The sequence below is a fragment of the Cynara cardunculus genome, assembly GCF_001531365.2.
Source record: "Cynara cardunculus var. scolymus isolate 2C chromosome LG 2, CcrdV1, whole genome shotgun sequence".
Classification (NCBI taxonomy): Eukaryota; Viridiplantae; Streptophyta; class Magnoliopsida; order Asterales; family Asteraceae; genus Cynara; species Cynara cardunculus.
The window spans coordinates 53,222,416-53,239,936 of NC_037529.1; the positions used below are offsets into that span (position 1 = coordinate 53,222,416).

Consider the following 17,521-nt stretch of genomic DNA (forward strand, 5'->3'; position numbering starts at 1 on the left):
AAGGCAACCGTATCAGCCCTTCAGAGCTCTGTCCTCAACAAAGATGATCTAGCAGAAGCATTCAGCGCCTTGTCTCTCAACCCTTCTTCAATCCAAAAGCTCAAGACATAACTAACAGAGGTTGCCGCCCAATTTGCTGCAGACCTCATTTCCGTCGGCTACACGGATTATTCTGCCTTCAAGGATGAGATCAAAGGGATGTTCTCCTCTGCGGTCACCTATGGCATTGATTCTAAATCCTCTAGGCCCAACATTAACCATCTAGCCACTCGCAGAGAGCTAGACGCAATGGTTGAAGCCCTTGGAGAGACCGTGCGGAAATACACCGACCAACTCCTCAAGGAAGCCCGAGCAAGCAACGAAGCTATAAGAGACTGCACGAAGAAACTCGTCAAAGAAGGTGATAACTTCAGAAATGAGATTTATCACTGCATCTCTAAGATGAAATGGGCCACAAAGATGGATATCAACACTGCCTCTGTGATTGCTGAGGAGGTCATTCAAAAGATGGAGAGGGCGGCTTCCAAAGTTTTAAAGCAATTGAAGAAGGCTCCCTTTACTACTTGCAAAGCAGAAGCCACTAAAATCCATGACGATCAAGGAGGTGATGACCATGATCGTCATGAGAGGGAGAAGAAGACAGAAAAGAAGACAGAAGAGCCAAAGAAGACAACCTCTGCCAAACCACTAAAGATAGTGGACTCTGCTGCTGCCCTGTTCTCAAAAGACAAATCTCCAGAGCCTAAGGGGAAAGGCAAGGGTAAAGCAGTAGAGGAGTCGCCACAGAAGGGGTCAAGCTCTGAGACGCCAGAGGAGATAAATGAAGAAGAGTATGATGACCCCTATCTCATTCGAGCTTGAATGGCGTCTTTGGCAGAGGCACAAGCGAGAAAGGGCAGAGCCCCCTCCTCAGAGCTGGAGAAGGCTCTTCCTCTAAAATGGTGAAGATTCCAGAGGAAACGTCCATGGGTACGTTTGACGCTCTGGTAGGAACTATCAAGCCAATCCTACCAGAGGCGTCCACCCAGAGGCCGATACTAGAAGAAGAAACCAGAATACCATAATATGCCACAGTGGGGAGGGTTTCTGAGATTCTTGAATCTATGAGCAAGATTCCTACGCAGAAAGTGCGCACAGAGCCCGTAACCATTGTTGAGGAGATTCTGCGGTGGCGTTACTCAGCTGTGGACACAGAGCCCCCTTATGACCTAGAGCTTACAGGTATGCCCTCTGCTATTGCAAAGTTCCACTTATCGAAACTCACAAGGCCACCAGAGCAGGTCTTCTCAGAGCATGTGATCACCTCTCTCGAAACCATATCTCCACGCACAATGCTAAAGAAGACCGTGCTATAYKCTCARTAYRTGGTAAAAAGGGATGACGACAACCTATATACTTTCACAGATGCTGACCTTCACAACCTCTGTGTATTTGACCTAATATTCCTTCACAAGATATTGAACAAATACATGGAGAGGATGTCAACATATTCAATTTCTCTCAGAAAGCTGATTGAGGTAATGCGCGCTTAAGTCAAGTTCTACAGCCAGAAAGATTTCGACATCGCGATGAGGTTGGCCCAGCCAGAGCTAAAAATTTCTCCTCCACAGAACAAACCAAGTTGGCTGCTTAGATTTCATCCCAACACCATTGTCCACAATCCCATCTTTGGGTTTGTATTCCTGGACAAGGATGAGATTCTAAGGTTCTTTGATCACAAAAAGACGCACAAATATTCGACAGAGTCTCTTGAGCGGGTGTTTAACCTAGTGGTGACAGAGGTGCAAAGAGGGCATTTAAGGGCGGATGAAGTGAACCACCTTCTGGAAACGATCAAAGTTCAAGTCTCCTTCAGAGAATGGATATTCAAAGTCTACAGAACCATCAAGTCTGATTTGCAATTTGCCGTAGATGACTATCCAGACTCTGCTGTGGATTAATCTCTTGTAATAGTATAGGCCTGTACTATCAATTTTCAATTTGTTCATTTATGTAATTCTTTTTCAGATGATGAGTTTAATCTCCTCTTGTATTCTTTCATTAGTCATTTCTTGCATCCAATTGTCAAATTTTACTTTTTCATACTTAGGAGGAGATTGTTAGCTCTGTTATTCATCTCTTGTAAAAGTATAGAAAAAGTATTATGCAAGTCTTGACAGAAGCTTATCTTCCACAGAAGACAACAGAGGATTGACGACAGAAACCTGATATTCGAGCAAGTAAAGTGTGACAAAACCTCTGATGTCTCTCACAGAGGTTCTGGAAAATGGTCCTCTGTCAATAAGAACAAGCAAGTCTATTACAGCAGAGCCTCTGAGATGGCTCACAGAGGGTCTGCAGTTTTGTCTTCTGTGAAGATCCTCTCCCAACTGTTTTTCAAAGGTTGTTAGCTACTTGTGCTTCTCACGTGACTAGGACTTAATCGAMTTTATTTGGACGGCTTAGATGATTTCACGTGTCAAGATCTTGTCAGTAAGGTCGTTAGGAACTAGTATATATAGCGGCTAAGGCCTTTGTAATCAGTGTGCTTCCGTATTGTAATCGTCTTATTTTCAATTGAATGAATTGAAAAACCTTTGAAGCAATTCTGCTGTGTTCATCTTCTTCATCATCTTGACTGTGTGTTCTTGGTTTATTTTACTCTGTTTTGTTATTAATATTGTTTACGCTGCACTTTAATCGTCTTAGAGTTCATTCACAGTAACAGATCTATATCAAAGTTGAATTTACAGGTCCAACAAAGGTGATCAAATTCGCACTGGCCAACTTTGCAATACGCCAAACAATGACGGATCTGTCACCGCGCCCAACGAAAATCTTGAAGGCATCAAGTTCATCCCTTCTTGTACTATAATTGTAGAGCCAGAGCTAGAGGTGGTCTTCCGAAATGAGCATAAGCAAAAAGTATTCTTCATAGCAGACCAACGCTTCAAGTATTCAAATGCTACTTTGTGTTGGATCAAGAATCACCTACGTCGAAAGGAAGACCAAAAACTCGCGGCAAGAGAGAGAGCCTCTGTACTTATACACTCAATCGATGGTGTACTTGAGTTTCGTGAGCTTCTTTGGAGGTTCATGAAACTTTAACATTTCTAGGTCTCTTTCCTTGTAATTTTTTTGTTAAGTATTGTACTCGTCTTTATCATTTCCAAATAAAAAGTATCCTATAGAGGACCATGTTGATCTCTTGCTTTCTAGACTAGAATTTAATTCAAGCAAGTTTTTTTTTATTACACTTAGGGGTATATTGTTAGAATGTCTATTTCAAAAGTGTAAGTAAAAAGTCTATTGCTCTCGTCTAGAGGACTTAGTCTAGAGAGATGTCTGGAACCAAGAGCTCGGATACAGAGATGTTACTGGGATACACAGCTCGTCGCTAAGAGGAAAGAAGATCAAAGACTACGCGTCAAAAAACTAAGGATTTGATACAGAACCCGACTCAAGACATATAGCCTCTACACTATACATGTAGAGCCTCTGGGTCTCCTAACTCTTCATTGTGTGCAAAGGTTCCACGACGCATCTTACAAGTGTTCCAATCCCAGGCCTACACGTTTCCAAAAACGGTTACTTCAATTAAGCAGCGTGGAGGCAGATGATTGGTGGACGCGTTGACTTCTCCTATTTCCTAAATTATAGAAGATTACTTTTCTAGGATTGCCTCCTATAAAAGGATATTTCCTCCAAGGAAATAGGTTAACAATTATTACTATATTGAAGATGCGCTCCTTCCACTTTGAGAGAAATAGTTTTAGCATTTGTGAGAAATTAGCTAGTTGAGAGATTTCTATACACACACTTGTGCGTGTTCTTGTTTACTCTAAATAACAATTCAAATACAACCGACTTATTCAATACTTCAAGTATTTTGTGTCTTGTTCATTTCTGCTTAACCAATTAATTTCATAGTTATTGCTTTCACTCATATATCGACTAAAGCTGTGATTATTAGTACAATAATAGAGGATCTAGGCCTATACATACAAACACATCCTAATCTCATAGTTTGTCAAAAAAGTCGATTGAAAATTGGTTTATTTATCGGTTCAAAATGAAATTTGGTTTTGATGTTCTTTAACATAATCAAGGAGTAGATAGTTAGAACGTGGTAGCAATTTTAACATATTCTTCAAAATTTCATTAAAATGGATAATTAAAAATTAAAATATCAAAAACAAAATTATATCAACTCCATTATGAGAGTATTTTGTCTCGGTCGATGTTATATTACGGTTTTATGAGATTTTGAAAAATCGATAATGTTTTTATTTTTGAATAAAATATAAATATGAAGATATTTTAAAAAATTTAAAAATATATATATCGATATTAGTATCAATTTAAATTTAACTAGTGGTATACCCGCGCGATGCAGCGCGGGTGAATTACAATTTTAAAACATTAGTTTATCCTTGAATTATAAGTTTATATGGTTATTTTGCAAGTCAACTAATATATAAACTTGAAGGTTAATATGATGTATAAACAAGATCGAATGAAAAATAATTGCACACGTATTGGGTTTCTAAACACATATGCTCAGAAGTCATTACAAAAATTTGAATTTAATTTTAGTTGAATTTTCTTATTGGGTTAAATTTTCTTACAAATACAAACAACATCAAAAGACACTTTTCCTTGCTGTTTGCAGCCTACAACTTTGGCTTTTGCATTTTGTAAATAGACACAAGAGACTACGATACCACAACTTGCGATTTATTAGGTGGTCATTCGAGATGATAACCCTTGTTTGCTACCATAAAACAACAATTCAAGATAAAATCAAGATCATTTATTAATAACAAAGTTTTACCCTCCAAATTCTTTCATTTTCACCAACCTTTTGAATCAGAGAGAAAGAAGCCTTTCACTTCTCATTCCTTTGTCTRCTTTAAATGGGTCATCTCATTYCCAACCTTTTCAATTATTGAACTCCTCTTTTGGTTCTTATTACCATACCAGAATCATTATGCCTCATAATTCAGAATCATTATGCCTCATAATTCAAGTTCAAGTCTTTTTAGCTCATAAAACAAGAAAGAAACATAAGTAGAGATCTAATGAACATATAAACTTCCCATAAATCGCACTTTCTTGTCTAGATTAAACCGATGGAAAGATCTTAACCCAAAGCGRGGAGACAGAAAGATAAGATTTTTACTTAATATCGTTCATAAAGATTATACAAGAACACCCATAAAACAAGAAACAAACTCGACAAGGTCTTCACGGGAGAGGTGATTTGGATAATAATCGCCGGTTTTTGTGAGACCAAGTAATAATAATGGTTCCCAATTTCTTGAAGGTCGCGATTTGGGCTTTTTGAAAACCAAACAACGGCCATTCAAGATGATCTTCATAGAAAACAAACAGAGATTTAGAAGAGTATTATTAAGGAAACGATGTCGTTGTGGTTGTCATCTTTATCGTCACTCTTCTCCAAGTCTTTCAATGGCAAAACCAAATCTGTTACTTCCCGCTTCATAGCTTCTGTCGATGTCGTCGTGCTCTCTTTCTCTACTTGATTCCGTATTTCAACAGAAATTTCAACTTCAAGCCATAAAAAATGCATGATGATCACAAAGGAATCACGGTTTTCACGACTAAGTAAGAACAACCCATCACCAAAAGTAGCATTAATCAAAGAATTTGAAGTCCAAAGACAGTGACAAAGATGACATTAGCATTATGTAATAAGGTTCAGATGAAGATAACCACTTTCAAGTTTATAGAAGTTGAAGAAACAGGTAAAAGAGCAAGATTATTACCTTAGATAAAACATGCTGTCAGATCTTGCGGGAGAATTGGCATGTAATCCTGTGATTTTTTTAGCAACAAAATAGCCCTTTAGCTGCTGTTTTTTATCCACAGAACAACTTCTTTAGGTTCCAATTTTTTTGCCACAAAACAGCCCTGTAGCTGCAGAAATTTAACCAGAAAACATCCCTTTTAGCTGCTGTTTTTTTATCCACGGAACAACTTCTTTAGGTGCCAACTTTTTGCCACAAAACAGCCCTGTAGCTGCAGAAATTTAGCCAGAAAACATCCCCTTTAGCTGCTGTTTTTTTATCCATGAAACAACTTCTTTAGGTGCCGATTTTTTGCCACGGAACAGCCCTGTAGCTGCTGAAATTTAGCCAGAAAACATCCCCTTTAGCTTCTGATTTTCACATAAAACAGTCCTTTAGCTACCAATTTTGAGCCTACACAGTCCGTAAACCAAGGTTGAAATTGTAATATTACTTTTAATATAGCTAATTACGGTTGGTTTAGTATCTAATGCACATATGTTGTAATCAAGACTTAAGAATCATATTAAATCCATAATGTATAAAAAGGCATCGGGTTGGGTTCAAATAACCCTAACCCAATTCCAACCCARCAAATATGGTTTGGTCTAATTTTGTATCAACTATATGTTGGGTTATCTCAGATTGAGTTTTTTTTGGGGATTCGGGTTGGGTTGGGTTGGCTGGTAATTTGAGCACCTCTAATGCACACACAGAGTTGTTGCAGAGCTACTATTTGTGTAAAAATGGAGAAGTTGAAGATGGAGACACCAACAAATGTGACCATAAAGGGTATTCTTGGTATTTTAATGGCAATTATTGATGAGGATAAGAAGAAAAGGTTAATATCATTAGGCATGGGTGACCAAACTGCATTTTCTTGCTTTACCACTACAGATATAGCTCAAGATGTTGTGGTTCAAACTCTTCAATCCCATACTTTCAACTGTGTTATACATAGACTAAACATAACATATATAAGAGATATAAGAATSATCCCTTCTTACAGGTTTAACACACCTTGTTCGCTAGAAATCTTGAATATTGCTTGTTGCTTCCATTCATGATGAATACTATTTTCTTTCATAATAATCCATAAATAAACACACATACACGCACAGAAACAGTAACAATAGCATCTGTGTATATAGATTTCTTTTTCTATAATTTCAAGGGCTGTTGTTTTTTTGTCAAAAATCAAGGGCACTCACCGCCACGAGCTAACAGCCTCGATAGCTGGTCCAAAAATCTGATCCACTGATTTGTTCCAGTAGTGTGMAAACTCGAATTTCTTTCTATGAATGGGCTCTCTCATCTGAGTTCAACATAAAAGCTTCAGCATTAATAAGTAAAACAACTTAATAGCAGTAGCTGAGAATGCTTTACATTCAACTTTTCCCAATAGCCATGTGTTTCTTATGTTYATGAACACATTTCAAGCTCATCTAGGCAGGTATCCACAACTGTGACATGTGACATGTATGCCAAAGCATAAACCAGTGAAGACACCATCACAAATGAGAACAAAGGGAAACAATGATGTAAACCCCAAGAATCATATGGTTTGGACTTTGGTTGTTAAGAAAAAGAAAACTTTAGAATGTAAGCAGGGACTTGCATCTTTCATGTTTCTATCTAAGGTTCATGACCTTACAAAGTTTTAAGCTAGTTCAGTTGTCAGCTACTTGAAAATAATTCTCTCTTTCTAACCAGACTATATCTTTTTCAGAGGGACATGCTTTTAAGCATGGTAGCATAAACTATCTGATGCTCATATACGATAAACTATCAGGGTAATGGGCTAGATATTATCAACCATACCACCTCAAAAGCTAAATAATGTCAATAACAGAAAATAGAATGCAAACATAATCTTGATCAGAATACAATATAATCAAGTATATAAACAAGAGAAACCTAGAGAAGCAGCTGTAATAAATGATAACCCTAAGTTGTCAATGTAGAAAACATATGAGCAATAAGCCATTTTATTAGCATCACACAATCTCAGCAACCTCTGGTTCTATCTGCTATTATAAGAACAAGAGGAGAAACAATAGAAACTGCTTCATTACGACCGGTGAAGCAAGGACAGTCAACCTTTGACATGACAGTAAATCTCAATAGGTGCAAATATACAAATATAAACGTAAATTCGATTTATGAATTGAAAATTCAAGATTATCACCATATAACATTATAATCTCCAAAGCAAAAAAAATGTTTAAGGTACAACTTGTATATAATCAACATTAGCCATTTCACTTAAAAAAGATTTAAGAATTGAAGTTCTTTAAAACAACAAAGGAAATAGGCCTACAACGGTTACATGAAAGTGGCTAAGCTGAATTGATAACAAAGGATAAGTTCTTTTCTCATCCCCTTCTAACAAAAAGTCATATTTACATGAAAACACAAAGCACCCCCAAAGTAATCAACAATAAAGTTTAAACTAACACCAGAAACCCCTCCCCTTCTACACACAAAGTTCCAACTTTTATTCTATTTCACCGGTTTTTATTAACAAAAGACCAATTTATGCTAAAAACACAAAGCCTAGAAAAGACCTAAGACAGGAGGCATAAAGAGCAACATTAGCAATACCTTAAAACTAAGCACCTCGTGTCCAAATATGTAATATCATTTAACAAGTTAGTGTTGCATAAAATCTAAATAAGAAAATAAAGATTAGAATGTATTTGATCAAGCCGGTTACTCAAAGTCGGCTACTCAAACACAAAGCACCACCAATGTATATGTAATAGAGAAAGCGACTATTGAAGGAATCTACAAAAATTGTATATGCATACAAAAACATATTGGAGATAGGAGCAAGGGCAAATGGACAATCAACTTTTGTCAAATGTTAATCGGCATAAGCAACAATGAATTAAGGAAAGTTGTAAATTCATTATGAGATATATGAATAAGCCAAAACAAATTCATGATAAGATGGGAAAACTTGTAAATTTTGGTGTTAAGAAAGAAAAGAGTGATTAAGATATAAGATACCAAAGCATAAGAACATGAAGAAGTACATGCATCCATAGAAGTAATTACCTGGAAGATGGATTGAAGGTTGAAGGTTGAAGGAAGATGGATGGAAGCAGTGGATTGTGATGGATTATATTCGAGAACCTACAAAACGATACAAAAGAGAAGGTGCATACCAGAGCAGAATTACCCCCAACAGCACGCCAAATGGAACAAGCTATCAAGAAAAGATAATAAAACAACAAATAAATCTCTTAAGGACCAACAAACAGTACAGTTCACAAGAAAATATAGCTACCATAGCCAAGGCGTTTAACATGCTTCCTTTTCTCGATTGTAAAACCTCATAAACATTTTGTACACTGTGAGCAAGGAAGATACAGAGCAAGTTAAATGAAAGTGATATAGCAACTTTTAACTGCAATATTTGAATGGATAAGAAGTCTTCTTAAGTTTGGATAGAAATGGACATATCAGCGGACAAGATACAAAGTGCAATTTAACTCTATCAAAGCAAAATCATGGTGACACTTGAACTTATAAGTTATAATACAAAACTCTATTTAGCAGCTAAAAATCTGCCATGAAACTTCAGGTTCTTAATTTTTCCATTTCCGCTAAGCATTTCAGTGTTAGATATAGACATTGGTTACTTTATGATGGCTTTATAGATCCAAAAACATTATAAATATGCAATAAGGTAAAGAAAATAGTGAAAATTCTTTGATGAACTGAAGAGATTTACTTACTTGAATGAGACAGTGAGTATGACAGCAAAAAGTACCATAAACAACAAAACATCTCCATAGGTAGTGACTCCTAAATACAWTGATATGATCAGATCAAAAGGTAGCAAAATATATCTCAATCCTAAATAAATTCAGCAATGATCATTAGGTCTCTCCATAATAAATGCCACAACGCATAATTTGGAAGGTTAATCYAGATAAAAATACCATTTGCCTTCTAATGCAAAAGCATGTGATGTGATGCAAAGTTGATGCACAACAATGTATTTTATCATATCACATATTTGTAGGTTATTATTGTCTTTATAATGTGATGTTATTGTGTAAGTTCTTTATTTAGGAAAGATATGAACATTTGTAATGATCCACCACACATATCAACTACCCCAACAGTGTCTGAATATTTCTTATCAAATCTTTTAACAGATAATTTATGGTCACCTGTAGGTATGATAAAGGTTTTATTATGCAAAGCAAGAATACGATATGACAAGGAATGTGGTGTCTTTCAAACCAATATCAAAAGGAGTTTCAGGTTAAGCCCGAAGACACATAAGAGCTCAAAAACAAGACCCTAATAACAACTAATAAAAAATGGAAATCTTCAAACAGGAGGAAATCGTGAAGGTAAGAAAAGAAGTTTGCGGAAGAGTAATATTTACAGCTTGCATAATTCTTTCAGATGCATCAACTCCCAACTGTCTCAGGCTTGCAGTTGCCTGCATATAGATGTATGATTCAGGATATACGCATACAAATCTAACAAAATACAGAAGTTATTAGTCATACAAATCACTAACCCCAACTTTGACGGACGTATTTTGGCGCTCATCTTTTGGAATGACCATATTCTCACCTCTCTCCCTTGGTGATAGAACCTTGAAATGAAAATTCTAGGGTTTTGAAGAAATGTGAGATTAAAAACAGGGAAGAGGGAGTTATATGTATCAATGAGGTTGTGATACATCAAATCCTTTGATACATGAAATCGGACATCTAATCGAGGTGATACATCAAAACCACCATTGTTGTGTCAAACGATGTCTGTGAAGAAAAAGTTACCTGCTATCTAACCCAAAATGTTTTGGCCGCATCTGAGAAAAATTACAGAAGAAGAAGAAGGAAGATTTTGGTTTTGGTGTTTTGGTGTTTTGGTCTCAGTCGCAGACATAGATACAGAAGAGAAGAAACGGCCCAAATGGGTAATTTTATAAGTCTGATAAGAAAAGGTAAGTTTGACCCAATTAAAATTTGATGTTGTGGAAATACTTGCATAAAAAGCTTGTACATTATGCATAAGAATTTGTAATTAAGAGATTTTTGAAATTGTTGCATAAAATGATAGTACTTTAAGCTTCAAGAATTGTAATTAAGACTTTGTCTTAAATGCCTATATATGTAGTATAGATATACTGTTACACATTTAGTTTTCATGAAATTGAAGTTGCCTCCAATTAGAACATTTCTATTATGGTGATTGATCCCATTTTAGTTGTACGAGTATGCTTGTAGGTATCTTGGTATACGCTTGACGAACTGAAATCCACTCCAACAATATCACAAGCATGTTATGATATGTGGAACTCCTTTTATCTCATTGTAAGATAATACTTGTAAAAAATGCGACTGGTGTTGATGATGGTAACAGGATCTTTGGTGCCGCTAACGTGACAAGAGGTTTAGGGGCCATTTGGTTGATAGAATATTTTTGTAGGGAATGGAATGTGTAAAAAAGAATTGGAATTTGAAGGAATTAGAATAAAATTGATTATAATAATGTATGACACAGATGTTTGGTTGGCAAGAAATGGAACAGAATATGTCAAAGTAATTGGAATATGTCTGTATGGTTCGCAGGATATAACTTCAAAATTGTAATGAAATAATTATAAATGAATAAAATATTTATTTATATCATTTTTGGTACTTTTTTTGGCTTGAGTTATAAATGACAACAATAAAATTAATAAAATTTGCGATGATGGTGGCGGGGGAGGCTTATGAATGTGAACCAAACACAAAAATGGAATTCGGTAAACAAAATTATCTCCTTAATGTTTGTATCGTATTGGATGGTGTTATCAATCCTTATGTGGGTTATATCAAATTCTCATTCATAATAATTTTATCTGATTTAATTATATCTGGTATTTAAGTCAAATCTTGTAGACTTAATCAATCAAGGTTGGATAATGCAGACCGCCGTTATTAAAGAAGTATAAGGGACCTGATACAATTATGTGAAGCATTTCCGTGTGGGGAATTGATTCAAATTGTAGGAATAAGCACGAGGCATAAAGTGCAATGGATGCGTTAAAGCATCCACGATCAACTGTTCAAATAATTAGTTAGAAAATATCATAAAAAGGAAAGTCCGTAATTTGGTAGGATTTTTCCGGGATTTGGAATTGAATTCCATTTCAATCCTGCATTTGGTTTAAAGTCATGAATTGAAATTCTACAAACATGACATTTACAAACCCCATGAAGTAATTGGTATCTTGCAGTTTTTCATAAGATTTTTTTGTAATAATGTTTTAAAATATGTTAAAAAACATTTGTTTTATTATAAATCAATTAATAAAAAGGTAAATTAATTATTTTTACAATTTACTTTTAAGTAAATTACAACTTTCGTCCCCATGGTCCGTTAATTTTTATCTCTTTGGTTTAGAAATTGCAATTACTATTTTAATTCCTGGATTAATTTCCACCTTCAAGTAAAAGGAACCAAAAAAAAAAAAAGAATTATAAACCATAAAAACTGAAAACAACAATAAACAGTAAATTATAAGAACGAAAATAGCAAATGAATTACAGACCATAGAAACCAAAACCACATAAAAATGTAACTTAGGGGCTGTTTATTTAACGCTTACAGGGTAAACGCTTACCTTACTGAGTGAACATGAAAAAAACTGAAAATCTTATCCGGTAAGAGGAATAGCAAGGATTGACAATCTTAGCCGGTAAGTGAGAGAAAAGACCCTTAACCAGTAAATGCTTACCAAGTAAAAGATGTTTACCAACAATTCATTTTGATGGCCGAGAATGTGACCCAATAAGTTACATGAAAGTAGCAACTAATTGCCGATAAGTGTTTGGTAAACAGTATCTTACTCTTTATTTCATAAAGAATGAAATCCAGTCTCATTTCGAATCCAATAACCCAAATACACCAAAAATTCAAAGTCCGATTCCAAATCATTCCACGAAATCCAAATTCTTCCTGCCAAACGGGCACTAAAAAGTAAGAATATGGATAGAAAAAGATTTCAAAACATAGGGGTCATTTTGCACTTTTTTGAAATTCCAAGGGCTGATGATTACTTTTAAGAATACAAACCCTTTTCTTCGTCGGTATCATGCTAAAGACAAACTACCTGGATTGGAGTAGACAGAATAAAGAGTGAACGACTGCTGCTGTGTTGTGTTGTTGAGATGATCAACAACAATTTCATCAATTGCTTATAAAACGGTTGCTTAATTTCGCCATTCCGCTTGTTTATATATATGGTGTTTGTAGTATCTTTTCAGGGTTTCTGATCAAATGGCATCCGCCTTTCTTTCAAGAACTTTCTTTGCAAATCGTGTTGTTTCGTCTTTCGCCCTCAATCAAAAGCCCCAAAAATTGGCGTCCCTTCTCTTTGTAAGTATTCTGATTTTTACCAATTTTATCATGTTGATTTTGATCATATCAATACGTAGTTTTATCATTGGTAGGTTCGTAATCGTTAGATAGCAGTAGTTGATTTGATTCTTGTATTCTGACATGATCAACTTAGGTGCCGAATTGAATCGTTGAAGCTTGTTGATTGTCTCATAAACATAATCAAATCTTTCTCTCTTAGGTTGGATTGATGCTATTTTGCTTGGTAAAAATCAGATGCCCACCATGTGTTTGATTCTGGAATTCAAACCAAACACTTGTTGAATGCAAAAAAATTATGTTTTATGCAAGCTTCAGTTCATTGTTATTTTATTTAAGCAAAATATTGAGCATACTGCTTAACATCCAATGGCAAAAGTGGAAGATATCTCCTTTATAAGTCCCATAAACTTCAAAAGAAATGGTACTAAATTGGTTAGAAGAATAGAACTATGCAAAAGGGGGGAAAGTAAAAGAAAAAGATTGGTATTTGAAGTGTCATTTATTTTCTTGAGGTTAATAAAGTTTTTTGCAATTTTAACCACATGAAACTATTCTTTGTTAGAGTTCTGATATACTTCCAGTACCTCATATATCTATATTCTTTTATCATTTTTCAGAAGAAACCCCTTCATTTGTGGGCTTCCTCATCTCGTATGGCGTATATGAGTACTTCCTCAATTCGTAGTGACATGGCTTCAACCGCGGTTGGATCTACAGCTACTTTTTTAACACAGTCCATGTCGACTACCGAGCCTGTTGTTTCAGTTGACTGGCTCCATGCCAATCTGCGTGAACCTGATATCAAGGTACTGGCTTGACTCACTAATGTTGTTCCCCTTTTGGTGTTGGGCTGATCTATGTTCTTAAACACAGGACATTAGGTGCTCAATTGGCATATGTTAAGAGCATAGAGGCCTTTACGTTTTCATTCTATTCTATTCATTTCTGAGAAAACACTATGCATGTTCTAATAGGGCGAAATTTGACATTATGTGAACTTCAGCTTTGGGGTTTTATGAAAGCATGTGTATGGTTATGCTCGTGTTACAGTCGACAAAGTCCGACCACTTTCTTAAGCAATTTACTCCATTTAGAAGAATAATTATGCAAACTGTCTGCTACAAGTTCTCTCTGAGTTATTATTATTCTAGCCAATTGCAGAGGTTTGGAGTTGATAGGTCAGTTTAATGTACTCAAATGAGTGAAGTGGTGGAGTGATGCGATAGTCGATATCGCATGAATAGAAAATATATTTTCCTGAAAAGGCTGGATACTTTTCAACTAGGAATATTTCTATGAAAGTCAAAACCTCTAATTTGTAATATTTATAATTGTTCCCATATGAGTTGTATGTGTTGAGAATATGGGTTTCATGGTTGCAATCATTTGGATAATTCTTTGGATTGTGTATTAAGAGTACTTTTCAAATTACTATATTTCGACTCTTTATGCGGCTATGCCTTAGGTTTCACATAATCAGTACTGGAATAGTCCAAGAAGTCACACTGGTCTTAAAGCAGAAAACTTGAGTATATATACACTAGATTGACCGCTTTATACATTTATAAGAGAGATCGACAGTTACGGGGTAGTTAGGCATTTAATAGATAAACAGTTATAGGGGCTTGTGGATAGGATTGAAAAATAGATCAGAAACTGACTCAGAAGCTTCTGATTAGGAACCCTTCTCAATCAGAAGCTTTTGATGCAAACTCAGAGGCTTCTGAATCTATACTTAGGGGCCGTTTACCAAACGCTTACCCAGGTAAGTGCGTATCAAGTCACATTACCTTACCGGATGAATATGATAAGGACCAACAATCTTACCCGATAAGAGCAAAGGCAAGGACGAGAGTCTTATCCGGTAAGTGAGGGTGACGACTCTTACCATGGTTAGCGCTTACCGGGTAAATTGTTGCATTATACCGTTTTGGTGGACTAAAATCTTACCCGGTAAGTAAGTGATAGTGTTGAATTTTACCGGTAAACACTTACCCGGGGGTAAGAGTCTGGTAAACGGCCCCTTAGTTTCCAAAACACTAAGTTTCTAACCTTCTAAATTTCATTCAGCAGGTCCAGAAACTTATAATTCCTAAATAATCCCACTAGAGGCACCCCCACCTTATGGCGATCTAAGGTGATAGGGATGACATTTGCAAGTTTGGGCTCCACACCTCCTAACTCACATTATGTCTGCCCAATCACCTAGTCGATCCTAATTACACCAACATGTTTGATGACACTAAAATCACCAACAATATGGATATACTTGGCATATGTGTGGGCAGTATTCTACGATGATTGTTCTCATGTTAGTTTTATGGATATACTTGCAGGTGTTGGATGCATCCTGGTACATGCCTGATGAACAGAGAAATCCACTTCAAGAGTATCAGGTGCATGTTATAATTTGTTAACTCATCTATGTGACAATTACTTGGTTATGAATGTTGCAAGGAACTTAAGGGCCTGTTTGTTAGCAGCTTAATGAGCTTAATGGGACTCATAGCTTATTCGATCAGCTATACATGACTGTTTGATAGTGGCTTAGTGATATAGAAAGTGTCTTATTTAGTAAGCTTCTAGGGGGGAGCTTTATGCAGAAAGCCAAGTTTTTCTAAATCTGCCCTTCCTTGCTCACTCCATCCATGAGAAGTTGAGAACCCCCCCCCCCCCCAAAAAAAAAAAGCCTTCCCAATCTAAACAAACAGATTAATCCACACAAACAACTTTATCCATACAGTACTTAATGGAAACCAACCAAACAGCCCCTAAGTTTCAAAAGGGTACATTCCTTTCTTGAGTAGCCTATTTGACAAATTCTGTTTCCACTATTTTATGTTCTGTATTCTCTCTTCCTATTTCATTTTGGAGGGGATTTCAACAGGTTGCCCACATTCCTGGTGCTCTTTTCTTTGATGTAGATGGGATATCAGACCGAACCACTAATGTGAGATGCTCTCTTCTATTTCTTTTTATGTACTATTTTGAAATAAAACTTAGTTTGGGACCTGAAAAAAGGAAATCAATTAATGTTCTCTATGTGTCTCTCGAATGATTCAGCTGCCACACATGTTGCCATCCGATGAAGCATTTGCTGCTGCTGTTTCTGCTCTTGGTATTGAAAACAAAGATGGAGTTGTTGTTTATGATGGTAAAGGGATCTTCAGTGCCGCTCGTGTCTGGTGGTGAGTTACAAGTACTTAACTGCTATGGTTTATACCATGTTGATGCAGGGGTGGACAGCCGGACCTACATAGGAGCATACGGTGGCATGGGTCACAACTTCATTGTTCCGTCGCAAGGGAAAAAATTATATTTCTGAAGGGTGCCACTGTATTGTTTTGTTAGGTGCCCATGTAGTATTTGGAACTGAAATCTGGGCACAACTCTCTAATGACGGAGTTGGTAAATGTTGCTGACTTTGTACAAAAGGCCCTCTTTGAGTCCCATTTTTGTCAAATTTCTTAGTTTTCAGCTTACCTTCTGGTGTTTTTTATATAACCTTTTGTGTTTTAAAAAAAATTATAACCAGGACTCGAACATAGGTTCCTTCTTTGCAGGGACAAAGAACCAACCGACCGATCTATGCCAATATTGTAAAAAAATTATATATTTATTTTTATAGTCAAATTGTGCAACCACTTAAAAAAACATCTGGGTCCGCCTCTTTGCTGATGTAACCCTGAAGAAAGTGATTGGTTTTATTGGGAAATTCTTGTAGGATGTTCCGAGTTTTTGGACATGATAGAGTATGGGTATTAGATGGAGGCCTCCCCAGATGGCGTGCCTCGGGATTTGATGTTGAATCCAGTGCTTCTAGTGATGCAATATTGAAGGCTAGTGCTGCAAGTGAGGCAATAGAAAAAGTATACCATGGGCAGGCTGTAAGTCCATAACTATTCCTTTAACATATTCTAATACAAGTGAATAAAAGTATTTATTTCACTTGATTTCTTCAATTTTTTGATATTATTTCTGAATAAAAGTTGTGGGAATTGGGTGAATCTTGTTCTTTGGCAGGTTGGTCCAGTTACATTTCTAACAAAATATCAGCCACATCTTGTATGGACACTTGAACAGGTTTGTTGAATTATGTTTATGTGCTTTTCTCAATTCGTAAAAGTCGTCAAGCATGGTTAGTATGATGAGATATGTCACCAAAAGGGAGAAAATAAATAAGTCTATGCATATATATGTGGGTGTAAGATCGTTTATGCTCTTTATGGTATTTAAGCCTGGACAATGACTATTTAGCAAATAAATTCGAAATTGAAATGGTATTTGATATTCGACTGCCCACCATTGACACAAAGATATATATATATATATATATA

The 17,521-nt window shown here is 36.0% G+C and overlaps 1 protein-coding gene across 1 annotated transcript; it reads left to right on the forward strand.

Annotated features, from left to right (window-relative positions):
* The first annotated feature begins 12,917 nt into the window (after window positions 1-12,917).
* Window positions 12,918-17,489, forward strand: LOC112508140 (thiosulfate/3-mercaptopyruvate sulfurtransferase 1, mitochondrial-like). Its single transcript, XM_025112920.1, has 7 exons — window positions 12,918-13,181; window positions 13,802-13,990; window positions 15,521-15,580; window positions 16,072-16,134; window positions 16,248-16,372; window positions 16,909-17,071; window positions 17,208-17,489. Exons 1-7 carry the CDS (start codon window positions 13,083-13,085, stop codon window positions 17,274-17,276), a joined length of 768 nt encoding a protein of 255 aa, XP_024968688.1. The 5' UTR covers window positions 12,918-13,082; the 3' UTR covers window positions 17,277-17,489.
* The last annotated feature ends 32 nt before the right edge of the window (window positions 17,490-17,521 follow it).

Excerpts from the sequence above, each read along its gene's own strand:
- LOC112508140 (XM_025112920.1), top strand. The coding sequence starts at position 13,083 with ATGGCATCCGCCTTTCTTTCAAGAACTTTCTTTGCAAATCGTGTTGTT. Across the intron at positions 13,182-13,801 it reads AATTGGCGTCCCTTCTCTTT|AAGAAACCCCTTCATTTGTG; the intron begins GTAAGTATTCTG and ends ATCATTTTTCAG. Across the intron at positions 17,072-17,207 it reads AAGTATACCATGGGCAGGCT|GTTGGTCCAGTTACATTTCT; the intron begins GTAAGTCCATAA and ends GTTCTTTGGCAG.